Here is a 13,201-nt window from a genome sequence, read left to right on the forward strand (position 1 = left end):
CAAAAAGTTCTCTTAACCCTTTGCCTTATTTTGGATTTAGGTCAGTAAATCTTGCTATGGATTTAGCTTTTAATTAAAGCATGGCCCTGCGATTGTAACTTGCTGGCTAATAAACACACTCGTGGAGAGACCATAACAAAAAAGTAGGCTACATATGATGATTGAATTTGTACCGTCAATTGGAGAGGCTGATGTAAAATAACTGGTTCAAGGCCGCAAGCTGGGTCTTTATGTATATCACAAACATATAATAGATTGTCGCCCAATTTTGTGAACTTACGCCACCTAGTAACTAAAATGTAAATAATATGCGCTGTAGTTGAACTGTATTGGAAATAGAATTCCTGACTGACCGTCATCTTGTTATATTATGATTCGATTCAGTTGTATGCTTTCTTTATAGACTCGTCTACTAAAATATTAGTTAATATGTTTTTGAGACGACTTCTCCATCGACCTGCTGTCAGCGGTCTCAATGCTCTTCGCAACCAAAGCACTTTGGTTATCGCTGAGCTTTCCGGAGATACCTTGTCTCCGATTTCTATGAACGCAGTGACGGCCGCGAGTAGACTCGGCGGGAACGTGACTTGCTTGGTGGCTGGAAAAAATTGCAAGGCGGCCGCCTCACAATTGAAGACCGCTCAACATGTTCAGAAAGTGTTGGTAGCTGAAGATAGTGCTTACGATGGTAACCTACCGGAAGCTATTGTGCCGCTGGTGCTAGCTGCACAGTCGCAGTTTAATTTTACTCATATCCTCGCCGGAGCTAGTGCGTTCGGAAAAGGTGTAACTCCGAGACTGGCCGCCAAGTTGGACGTCGGAGTAGTATCTGATATCATTGATATCAAATCTGAAGACACATTTGTCAGAACGATATACGCAGGCAACGCTATCCAGACTGTCAAAGTGGGACATGACGTGAAAGTTTTAACAGTGCGAGGAACCAGTTTTGAGGCAGCTGAGGAAGGTGGCAGCGCCTCGGAGGAGAATTTCTCTGCCGATATCAACAATGACAAATCGTCTTTTGTCGGGCAAGAACTAAGCAAGAGTGACCGGCCCGAGCTCACAGCGGCCAAAACTGTGATATCGGGAGGCAGGGGCATGAAAAACGGTGAAAATTTTCAGCTCCTCTATGCTCTCGCCGATAAAGTCAACGCGGCGGTGGGGGCTTCTCGAGCCGCCGTAGATGCTGGTTTTGTACCAAACGACATGCAGGTCGGTCAAACTGGTAAAATCGTCGCTCCTGAATTGTACGTCGCCGTCGGAATATCAGGTGCTATTCAACATCTTGCCGGAATGAAAGACAGCAAGACGATTGTCGCTATCAATAAGGATCCAGAAGCACCGATTTTTCAGGTGTCTGATTATGGACTTGTTGAGGATCTATTCAAAGCTGTTCCTCAAATGACAGAAATGCTGGACTGATCGAACGTACCCAATGTCGATTCTTATTTATTATAATTCAGCAATGTCCCATTCCTCATGGATAAAAGAGAGAATTTAAAGTTGAAAATTTTAATCGTTACCTTTCTACGGGGGGAATACCTTTATAATATCTGATGTTGCGCTGATGTGTCGCATGGTAATAATAGTATGATAGCCGACTGACTGCTCACTGAGAACTTCTATGATAGCTTGCAATTCGTTTCAACCGAATTGTGAAGGAATTTTAAGTTGTGTAGTAATGAGCATAATGGAACAATTCTTATCACGAAACCTTGTGGAAATGCTTTAGATGTGAAACACTGTATTTGATTGCGAACGTCGCAATCTACTGTTCATTGGGCTATAGGTTGAGTTTGGTGGTCAATTCAGTTATAGTTTTGCATGACTTATGATCAAAAATATAAATTGTAGTTCTTTATGATATCGTGCTCCGTTTTACTGGCATAAATTGAGTGGTTGTTCTGATGCAATTTTTCTCTGTAGTCATGCAACCACTGGTTAGCCTAAAGTGTTAACACTTTTGACAATTTGGGACCAATAATTTTTAGGTAGCTGTAATTAGGCCGGTAACAGAAGCTGTGTGTGCTCAACGAGTTCAACAGCTGGAAATCATGCCTCAGTCAAGAGTGCAAACCTCGGTGACACTGTTTGGCGGTGCACCATGGGGATTCCGAATATCTGGCGGCAAGGAATTTAACCAGCCAATCGTAGTAACAAGGGTGAGTTTGTTCAAATTTTCGGTTTCAATTAGTCAACGTATGGTAGGATATTGGACTGTATGAAACATAATATGGTATATTCTCTGTATGATGTAAAAAGTTGATACTAAGTTAAACTATTCTTATGTAGTGTTAAAGAACATTTGTAAATGCAATGTTATCATCATAGGCACTGTAGCCTACTTGGTTTCAAGTAGAATTGTCTGATAATTGACTCCACATGGCTAGTGGCTACAGGTGCAGTGCGTTACAGTTTGTGAACTAAGAAGCTAATCTCCATGTAAAGTTTGCGATGATTATATTTGTCATCAATTTTAGGTGACACCAGGCAGTCTGGCTTCGAAAAGTGGCGTCGCGTCTGGCGATGTGCTAATAGCTATCAACAATCAATATGTCAGCCAAATGACGCAAGATGAATGCGAGGTAGCTGTGAAGCAAGCAGTCGGATCGCTGCATTTAGTTTTGGAGAAGTAAGTCGGTATTAAAAATAACCACGTCCGGCCGTTGAACAGATTTAACGCCAAATAACTTTGTGTTGCACGCCGCTCTGGATGATATGTTATTAAAACATGGTTTGTCATGATTTTGTTAAGAAATGCTGCTACAGTGACTGAATTACCGGGAGGTCAGTTCAAGGTCGAAGGCGATCGAAGTGTTTACGTAAGTGCACCGTGTCATAATATCTGCTACAAGTAGCCGGTTTGCAAGCCTCGAGAACATTGAATACCGTGTCATGCTAGAACGTAATGGGTGTTCAACTGCTCAGTGTGCTCGTACAGGAAATATCACTCATTGGGTTCTCGAGTACAGCCACACAGATGATATACGCACATTTAGCGAGAAGAGTGTGTTCACGCCCGAAAGGTAGTACACGTGAACATAACCTACGTCAGAATTATATCACGACATACTAATCCAAGTGATGCTTGACAAATTCTAATTAGCAGAAATGGAGTATGAAGAAGATATACACTTTTGGACGTAGGATTTATAGCAATGCTGTACGTACACCAAAAATCAATCACGATCGGCTCTTCCGCGGAGTACCCAAAGGTACTAGCGGTAGAATATATGCATAGAAAGAAAAACGCCGATTGATAACTATGATTGGACCAAACCGTGCAATAATTAAAAAGAAACTCTCCAATAAGTAAACACTGCTCAGTCGCTAACAAGTCAGGTGAAATTTTCGATCGACACCCCGAGAACGGGGTTCTGAATTATGAGGTACGCTAGCTTGAGTTATCGTGCACCACCTTTTGGCTGTGAATACGCAGCACGCACTCTTCTCGCTAAGATTGTAGAGTTACTGAATACATTTTGAGGTGTGTTTTGAATCGTGGCTGGATGCGCGTTGTTACACGCACTTATTCACAAGACGCGCCGCGCAATTTTTTCGCATTATGATGGCGAGCACTGCGCGCAGTGTGCAGTGATCTTTCATGCCGCATGCTTCGAATCGCATGTTTTTTTCGCGTTTGCATGACACGCCTGTTGTGACACTTCGCAGACGGCGGTGAAAGATCAGCAGCAGCGCCTATCCAAGTTCAACAGACGCGCCAAACCTTTCGGCGCGCCGGACACGCCGACCAGCCCGGAGAAGAAAACCGAGGCTGAGAGTTCGGAGGCGAAACCCGGGTTTAGGCCTGTGGCTTTCAAGCCCAAGCCTCAAGCTTCAACCGGGTCAGGAACGGGCGAGACGGATGATGGAGTGGCTAAAGCCACCGAGTCATTGTCTACTGCTAGTATTCAGGCTTCCGACAGCCAGGCTGCTTCAAAGCCTGCGAATGCGTACGATCCGAGCAAGTATAATCGAAAAATTTCGCCTTTCCCGGGCTCAAAGTCCACCAACGCGAATAATAGTAACAACACGTTCAACGATATAGAAGATGACCTACCGCCACCGCCAGATTTTGTTCTAAACGCCGAGCCAAGCGCGGCCAGTCCGTCGCAAAAATATTCGTCATCAGTCAGCACAGTCCTCACCCAGCCCAAGTCGATTATTGCGCGTACCGTGATCGCCAGCCAATCCCTCGGTCTTTATTCCAAGGCTAATGTGGGCGATGTGTACGATAAGAAAAACGTCGGTCAGTAAATGGCCTTTCCTTATACCCTCAAATACTCATTGCTTAGTTACTAATATAATGATTATTTATTCGAGTACTCACACGCTATTAACGGTGTTTACGGTGCGTTCGATCAGAACATTTATCATGACGCAAATGGCGGATGTTCAAAATTGCCTGAACCTTGCTAATTTTTCTAACATCATCGCGTATCTTAAGTAGTACAGTCTGGTACTATGGATGGTCTCACAAGACTGACTAAAGTGATTTCAACCACACACCCTCACACATCTGAAAATTGTTCTGCTTCAAAATAGTAGTCACTCTACCCGCTCGTCTAATGTTACCCGTGTTCGTGAAACGCAATGCCACTAGTTTAATTAAGCCATTAATGGTTCGAGTAAACTTGTGGATTTTTCGTAAATTTTGATTCAAGACACTTCATTCCCTTTGGGTTTTGCCCTTGTTCATTTGTGGAAACGTTAACGAATAATTGATAATACTGATTTATGCACCTGTGCGAATTCGATTTGCTAATGGTAGTGTTCCTTATCCTTGCGCAAATGCAGTTTGATGCTAGTATACGTTTCTTATCTCGACAGTTCCATTCGTTGCTATACTATTATGATTACACATATTCATTCCACTTGCATTCGCAGTATTGCTACATCGCTCCAGAAATCGTTTGTTGCCTTTGATTGAAGTAAAACAAGCTTGATGGAGTGTTACTGCACTTATGGCGTTGAAAGCATGAATCAGACATTGTTGGTGAAGCGAGTGTGTCGCATGAATGCCACCACATATCTTGAAAAGTCGCAGCAGTGAATATTTTTGTAGGGGGGTGCTTGATTAGATATCTTGGCAGCCGACTTTAAAGGCGCAGAGGTTTAGTGTAAGGGACTCCTCGTTTTAGTATTTTACGACTTAGGAAAGACGCGCCATCCCGTACGATAAGACAATTTTCCAATGTCGAAAGGTAGCATAAGCTAAAGTTGGAAGTAATTCGACGTATTCGCGGTTCAATTGATGCATTGTCGACCAGCTTCATGAGAACTAACTAGGTTCGCTTTATATCTGCGTAGGTAGACGGCCGAGACGAGAGTAATGTGGTCGAGTTGGCCTACTGACGATGACGATTACTAACACATATAACAGTGGTACTTGAACAGCAATTGGTTCCATCATTCCTATCTAGCTAGGCTACGTACCGCAGTTTATCCCGTATGAGTTTGAAAACTCATTTCTGTTTATAGCGTAGTGTAGCATTGCATTGGATACACGGGAGGACAAGCATATTTCCAACCGTTGTCGATAAGGTGGTGTATAAGTTGTGCCCAACTGCATTCGTGCAACCGCGGGCATAGACAATAAACTGAACAAACAACGTTTGTTGTTGGTAGTTGAACTGAATGTATGATGAATTCTGTCATCAGGAACCAACGCATGCTGGATCGTCTCACAATCGTACTCCTAAAGGATTTAGCAAAGGCTCCGCAGGATCTCCGAGGTGAGTACTGAGCGGAGATCAATGCTAACGTAGCCTATCAAAAATACATTGTGCACTGTGCACTGCACCGATCAAGGATAATCCGAGAATTCTCATCAAAAAACTCACATAACTCCGCTTCTACTGGTCGGAATTGACTCAAATTTGTTTTGCAACGCCTTTGAAGACAGCTCAACAATTTCATGGGGTTGGCAGAAAAATTTGAAATTTTTTTTTTCAATTTTCCATATTAAATTAAAAATTTTAATTGGATCTGCGGAGTCCTATACTTGTTAGAATCGAATCAAATTTGGTGTGCAGCGTTTTTTAGGGTAACCTGACAGTTTAATCAGTGAATGGCTGGAATCCGGGAAAAAAAGTTATTTTTGAACAGCCCTACTGTGCAGTGCATTCACATGTTTTTGAGCGTATGCCGCATATCCCCTTATTGCAGGAATCGTTCAGTTAGAATTAAGCTGTCTCATGTTGACGTATTGGTGTGCCCTGTGTGATTTTATGTGGACTATGAATTGTAAAAATGATTGATTTTTGTACATATTCGGATCGCACTCCGCCGTAAGCCTACTGTTTTTATGACCGTCACTTTAATTTAGTTAGGGCTACTCGGCGCAGTTGGTACAAAAGTGAGCGAGGTACCAGTGTATAGAGATAGACAAAGGGGAAAGAGGAACTATTTTTCTCGAATATTTGGATTTGAACGCTGACGCCAAGCCGCTCATTGTGTCATCATGTGTAGCCTATGTCAAGATGACATGACTATACGTCGATATAGTTTTGTCCTATAAATTATCATGGTATAGATTTATCGAATGGAACTATAGGGGGCTAAATGGTTGCAAATGTGAGGAGGAGAACAGGTTTCAATAATGATGTGACGTCTCATATTCATTGTGACGCATTGAACATATAGAGGACATCATATCTTCCGAATTGAATATTCTTAAGGGCGCAGTTCGCTGTTCGCGCCACTGCCTGCGTAATCGTATCCCCTATGTTCCCTTTGCCAACTCATTCAATATGATTCCCATCAGCGTGTTGCGCCAAATACTCAACCCCAATGCTAATTTTCTTACTCCTAGAATTATAAGTGCCCCAGTGATGAACCCCGACTCTGCGCCAGCTTTCGATCCGAATGCATTAAAGCAAGCAGCAGTTTTCAATCAAGGACCTATGGTGGTGAGAAGGAATTTTTAAATTTGCTGTGGATAAGGCATATGTCGAATATAGTGTGCCCTACAATATATTTTGTCTCTGTTTATCAATTTGCCATCTCATATGCAAAGTCTGACCAAGTGCTCGAATTTCACAGATGCAGGGTCCCGGGAAATCAAAATTGATACACGCACAGTACAACACTCCCATGGGGATGTATTCAAATGACAACATCATCGACTCAGTGCAAGCTCAGGCGAAATCCCTTGGGGTTTCGCTTCCCGGGTGAGCTCAGACAGAACTTTTTGTGTTGAACCTGATAACTCAATCCTTATCACGATCAAGGAATATGCCCCATCTGGAAACCGGAAATAGACACTATAGGGTGGTAATATGATTAAAACAGATGAGCAGTGCGAGAATTTTTGCGGCACGAAATTCACATTTCAATCGGTATATAGTGACTGTAGCCGACACTTTAGCGACGATGATGTTAAATGCTATTGGTAACAGGCCATAAAAGCATCTGCCGTTAGAAACCTTGGATTGCACACGCGACCTGGGTTCTGGGTCTAGCTAGCCTATCCACTTTAGAACCAACCATTTTAGATAAGCAAGTGGTATTCATACATACAAGCCTTGAAGTATATTGATAGAGGGATTATTGGTTTTCATCAAATTTCATCTTCCTTTGCAGAGCTCAGGATGAATCAGCATATACTCCAGACGTGAATTCCGCTGTGTATAAAGCCGTGCACAAACAAAACGCTCGACGGCCCGGTCAAACTCAATCCAGAAGTTTCAAGATTCTTTCCGAACTAGTTCAAGACTAGTAACAAAATCCGGCGTAAAATGCCATTATGCCACATTGCATACCAAATCCTATCGCTCTTTTGCGGTTATTAGATATCAGTCACGATTATGAGTTATATAGAAATGATTTTGTAATATATAATGGTCTCATCATAGTGTCCTATATGGTGTCGACACAAGCAAATCGCACGGTTCAATGAAATTGTATCACGTCACAGTTTCCATTTGGCTACAGGCAATTTGACGATGAATTTTGACCGGCTTGCCGAGCATTAAATTTGATGAATTGGGTATCAATCGAAAGCTGACGCTGTACTGCTTGCGAAAATATAAATTTTATTCCATTCATGGCCCTGGAACCCCCACAATCAGCCCCAAATTATTGATTGTCGAGTAGATTGGCAGTGTGACGCAACAATGCTGTCTAGCGAAACGAGAGACTAGCTCAAGAGCAAGGATGCGGCCGAGCGGCGAGAGTGGGATCAGCTGACGTCGCGGCAATAGCAATGTGCAACCGCGCCACAGAGAAACGCTGCGCTGTTGATATTTTTTCTATGCGCTTCGGTACAAGCGAGCACACACCAGCCTTTCCTTGACTTGTAAGGGTAGAACTGGGTCCACAGAATGTATTAGGGCCCTACCAATTTTTGCGCAATATCCTTCAGCTGATAGAGATATGTAGGCTACGTCTAAGTAGTCTACATTGGATATGTCAGATTATTATGATATCGATTGCCTTAGCCCAATTGTTGCGTAGGGCTCCAGAGACCCGTCGCGCTGTTAATGGCGGGTGTCGATACTTTCTATAGTCTCTTCTATGGTTAAGTGTGAGCAAGGAGCATTGAGCATGAGCATACATTACAAGCTTTTATTTGATCCGTATGGGTAGGACTTGGTCCGCGAATGCAGCAGGTAAAATGTTGATTGTTGAATAAAGTTCAACAGCAGGAGTGTCGAATTAAAGTGGTATCACTGTCCGGATTCAATCCGTTACTAGAAAGCTTGCGGGCCATACCTGCCAAATGATTCCAAAATGTTACCATCAAATTCATACCTTTGTTTTTCACTGGAATATATCTGATATCACTATAAACGTTGACGTTGGAATTTGGTTTGGCATTTTTCAATCACCAAACAGTTTTTTTGAATGCCGGGGACCTTTTGCGTCAAAAGTAATACAGTGGTATCACAGATATTTGAATTATATTCATTCTGTAGCCTGTATTTATATTCCTAATGTAACTTACGTAAAACGGATTTGCATTATTTTTTTCGCATCTGTGAATAACTGAATGTCCATTGTCCATTCAGCCCAACAGAGTTTGCACTTTTTCGCCTTCTCGGAATTTGGTGTCAAGGTCACCGACGTGGTGCTTATGGGGACTAGAGTGAAAACTCAACACTGTAGTTGTATTACTACAATATGACATTATCTAAATTTGCTGTCTTGAGTGAATCTTATTACTTGAAAGTATATTTTTCTTACTAGAAATATCGCTATCAGCTGAAGGATATTGCGCGAAAATTGGTAGGGCCCTAATACATTCTGTGGACCCAGTTCTACCCTTACAAGTCAAGGAAAGGCTGGTGTGTGCTCGCTTGTACCGAAGCGCATAGAAAAAGTATCAACAGCGCAGCGTTTCTCTGTGGCGCGGTTGCACATTGCTATTGCCGCGACGTCAGCTGATCCCACTCTCGCGGCTCGGCCGCATCCTTGCTCTTGAGCTAGTCTCTAGTTTCGCCAGACAGCATTGTTGCGTCACACTGCCAATCTACTCGACAATGAATAATTTGGGGCTGATTGTGGGGGTTCCAGGGCCATGAGTGGAATAAAATTTATATTTTCGCAAGCAGTACAGCGTCAGCTTTCGATTGATACCCGATTCATCAAATTTAATGCTCGACAAGCCGGTCAAAAATCACCGTCAAATTGCCTGTAGCCAAATGGAAACTGTGACGTGATACAATTTCATTGAACCGTGCGATTTGCTTGTGTCGACACCATATAGGACACTATGGTCTCATCTTCGATTATATGTAATAAATAGGATATAGGCTGCTTCGCTGTGGATGGCGGTGTGATTATAGTACTGGCGGTCATTATTCGACACAGGGATATCTAGATCCCTGATTTGACGCTATATAGTCTCCCCCGAGTCGATTGATCATGCGGGTGACTAGCAAAGCAAGGATGCCAGTTGAGATGGAATTGGAATATCTGAGAATGGTTTAATCTTTTGGTCAAGGTTGTGATTTGGTATCCAGCCGACAATGATACATTTTCGAACGGGAGAGACCGATTTCCAATCTTTTTACGACTTTTATATGCGTAGATTTGGGTTTGAATTGACAGCAGCAAATACTCATAATGTACGCAAAGTGAACTATACCTGAGTACGACAGGGCAGATAGTAAAGAACGGCAATACGAGACTGGCATTTCTATAGCAAAGTTTATTCCTTACGATTTTACGCCAAGCAGAGAACATTGCCTAGCCTGTGTATAAGTTGTAATTTGAAGTGGCATAGCGGCGGATAGGAATAGTATGCAAAGTAGGCTATACAAGAGATAATGAGTGCGATAGTTTCAAAAAGCTGCTGTGCTGTTGAATGCAGGGCTGTGGAGTCGATTCATTTTGTTACCCCCGACTCCAACTACAGAAACTTAAATCACACCGACTCTTCATATTTTCTTCACAGAACTCCGACTCCACCATGCCTGTAAATATATTCAGAATCTTACATACGTTTATTACATTTTAGTTGCTATTTTTACCAAGTTAATCAACCTATGTTATTAATTAGCAAAAATGAAGTTTGTGAAAATCCGTCTGCGAGAAAAACGGGAAAAATTCTGCAGCTCTAAAAATCTCATTTTAGTATCGATTGAGAACGGTTGGTTCGTTTTTAATGCAGCAGTCGGAGTCGGGGGATTTTCACAAACACCGGCGCCAGCCATTAAATGTTTCCACAAATCCGACTCCAACAGTGTTTTAAATTTTGTTTGACTCCGACACTCCATCCAGCGTTTTGCGAACAATCTGAACATATATGCAAAATTCAGTGAATTTTATCGACACCGATTACTTGATAGGGTTACCATATTCTGGAATCGGGAAAGGAGGACACTTTTTCAAAATTTTGAAGCTTAGAATACCGGTGGAAAGCCTGAAAAAATGGAAAATTTTTTCCACTTCGTAGTCGGTTGATTAAATAAAGTCAACTTTCTAGCTCAGCGCCCAAAATACTGTTTTTTCTTTCACTTTATCAGACGGTTGACTAAAAAAAACTAAAAAAATAAAAGGTCAACTTTCGCAATACCCGCCTTAGCGTTAGTTAAGTGCTATTTTATGGTATCTCGGTCGAATTTTGCCCTGTGTATAACCAAAATTCTAAAAAAAGAGGACGAAATCTCAAAAAGTATAACATTTAGGCGTCCTCGGAGGACATTTTCAAAAACCTGAAAAAGGAGGACAAATCCTCCTAAAGGAGGACGTAGGGTAACCCCATACTTGATGACTAGAAATTGACTCGTAAATTGTGCTCCTAGTCAATCCAGACTTCTGATACGCCGAGTCAAGTCAAGTCATTTTTGCAAAGTGACTGGAGTCAAGTCAAGTCATACGAAAAAGGTTAGGCTACTCGAGTCAACAAGTCGTGACTCGAGTCATCCCAACACTGCTTCTACTTGCAGTCGAGTAGAATATTACAGATTTTTTCTGTGCTACTTGAGTAGAAACGCTGACTACTTTTTACAACCTCCGAGTAGAACACTCTGGGATATCTCTACTAGAACAACCTGAGCCTATATCATCATCATCATTGGTTTATTAGCAATTTTATCAGTTCAATACACCACAAAAAATGCGATACAATGAAAAGACAGGAAGATGTCGAAGCGACAAGGAGCAGTCTATGGAATCTGACACCCACCTTGGCCTAGGCGATGTAAAGAGGAGGCATGCACACTGAATGAAAGTAAAGAAGATAGTATAGAAAAAAGAAAGCGACAATAAATAGGGCGGCATGTCATGGGAAGCGAGATCGATAGGTCAGTCGTGGTCCGGTAATCTTGAGGATGGACTGTATTTATTTAGTAGTAATTGCTTGTATTTCGACTTGAATGTGGACAACTGGACATGCTCGTCGACTGTCGGATGGCCGGCGGGATACTGTTCCACACATCAGGTCCGGCATATTTGATAGAGCGATGATCTTTTAAATGTAAAGTAATGAGCATCTAGCGTAGACAGACGTGGTCAGTAACGAAGTACTTCTACTTTTTGAAGTACTTGAAGTGGATTTTTCCTACTCGCACTACTTTTTAAGTAGTTATGATTTTCGACTACTTCTACTTGACAGTTTTCAATTTTGTAAGCAAAAATAAGCGTAGAATACCTACTTACTTACTTACTTACTTGTGAACCAACACTCCTACTTCTACTTGAGTAGAAAATTCGGCGTTACTTCTACTTCTACTTGAGTAGCGACGGTGACTACTTTGACCACCTCTGAGCGTAGACCATTTGATGTGGCATTGTTTGAATCTCGCTGCCGTAGGTTACTGTAGTCAGCGGTCGCCAGCGTCTGTTACTCAATTATATGCTGCATCGCAATCTTGTCGAGCATTGATCTGATAAAAAAAATTTATAAAATGATGATGATCATGATGATGGAGTACATATATAGGCCTATTCCAAAAAAGTAGAAGACATTATAGGCCTACTGACCTACTGACTTACTGACCATCTCCGTTACCTGTTCGTGACTGGCAATTGGCATATAGCCTATGCGATTGAACATTAGTAATTTCATTACTTCACTTTTGTAATTTTTATGTCCATCGGTTAACTCGACTGTCATATTCGTTAGTCTTGATATTCCTATTCCTACATCTTGCCATATTTACTCGTTTACAACTACACTGGGTGGCGACTGAATCTAGCTAGGACCTTCCAGTCCCCCGTCGTCTCCCAATCCATTCCAATCTACATGTTGTGTTTATTTGTGAGATGAATAAAAACATACTGACTCACGTCAAAGCTTGTCGCTCTGCGGCCAAATACAGTTTTTCCTTCACGTTTTTACAGGTGGTTGACTAAAAAGGATCATAGGTCAATAGGTCATCTTTCCGGCTCAGCTCCGGAAATACCCGCCGGAGCTTTACTTCGGTGCTCATTTACGATATGTCACTATAATTTGACAGTCAATTTGACGAAAATTCTCAAAAAAGGGACAAAATCTCAAAAAGGACGACATTCAGGCGTCCTCGGAGGACATTTTTAAAAACCTGAAAAGGAGGACAAATCCTAAAAGAGGACGTACGGTAACCCCAGAGTTGATAGTATTCAAACTGTCCATCCAAAGTCCATCCTCAAGATTACCGGACCACGACTGACCTATCGATCTCGCTTCCCATGACATGCCGCCCTATTTCTTGTCACTTCCTTTTTCTATACTATCTTCTTTACTTTCATTCAGTGTGCATGCCTCCTCTTT

At 42.1% G+C, this 13,201-nt stretch overlaps 2 protein-coding genes and 1 long non-coding RNA gene across 4 annotated transcripts; 2 read left to right on the forward strand and 1 right to left on the reverse strand.

Annotated features, from left to right (window-relative positions):
* The first annotated feature begins 363 nt into the window (after positions 1–363).
* On the forward strand, positions 364–1,721 carry LOC145458684 (electron transfer flavoprotein subunit alpha, mitochondrial-like). The gene has a single exon (XM_080337132.1). The coding sequence runs from the start codon at positions 430–432 to the stop codon at positions 1,423–1,425; it is 996 nt and encodes a 331-aa protein (XP_080193258.1). The 5' UTR covers positions 364–429; the 3' UTR covers positions 1,426–1,721.
* Positions 1,722–1,955: 234 nt separating this feature from the next.
* On the forward strand, positions 1,956–7,855 carry LOC145458685 (PDZ and LIM domain protein 3-like). 2 transcript variants are annotated; one of them, XM_080337134.1, is made up of 7 exons: positions 1,956–2,165; positions 2,484–2,635; positions 2,759–2,825; positions 5,665–5,738; positions 6,818–6,914; positions 7,048–7,175; positions 7,588–7,855. In XM_080337134.1, exons 1-7 carry the CDS (start codon positions 2,058–2,060, stop codon positions 7,721–7,723), a joined length of 762 nt encoding a protein of 253 aa, XP_080193260.1. In that variant the 5' UTR covers positions 1,956–2,057; the 3' UTR covers positions 7,724–7,855. The 2 variants fall into 2 exon arrangements, with proteins under 2 accessions (XP_080193260.1, XP_080193259.1); XM_080337133.1 differs by lacking the exons at positions 5,665–5,738; positions 6,818–6,914; positions 7,048–7,175; positions 7,588–7,855 and adding an exon at positions 3,676–4,964 and having other exon boundaries at positions 1,958–2,165.
* A 2,237-nt stretch (positions 7,856–10,092) lies between these two features.
* LOC145458445 (uncharacterized) lies at positions 10,093–12,784 on the reverse strand. The gene is made up of 2 exons (XR_013921143.1): positions 12,739–12,784; positions 10,093–10,421 (listed from the first exon to the last, which is right to left on the reverse strand). It is a non-coding gene; the product is annotated as an uncharacterized LOC145458445 (long non-coding RNA).
* Between the last annotated feature and the right edge of the window lie 417 nt (positions 12,785–13,201).

This window comes from Botryllus schlosseri, chromosome 16, assembly GCF_051294905.1.
Source record: "Botryllus schlosseri isolate E-star chromosome 16, Bs_hap1, whole genome shotgun sequence".
In the NCBI taxonomy this organism is placed as follows: Eukaryota; Metazoa; Chordata; class Ascidiacea; order Stolidobranchia; family Styelidae; genus Botryllus; species Botryllus schlosseri.

Coding starts and splice junctions, on each gene's coding strand:
- LOC145458685 (XM_080337133.1), top strand. CDS start 2,058: ATGCCTCAGTCAAGAGTGCAAACCTCGGTGACACTGTTTGGCGGTGCA. Junction 2,636..2,758: donor CTGCATTTAGTTTTGGAGAA/GTAAGTCGGTAT, acceptor GATTTTGTTAAG/AAATGCTGCTACAGTGACTG. Junction 2,826..3,675: donor AAGGCGATCGAAGTGTTTAC/GTAAGTGCACCG, acceptor GACACTTCGCAG/ACGGCGGTGAAAGATCAGCA.
- LOC145458684 (XM_080337132.1), top strand. CDS start 430: ATGTTTTTGAGACGACTTCTCCATCGACCTGCTGTCAGCGGTCTCAAT.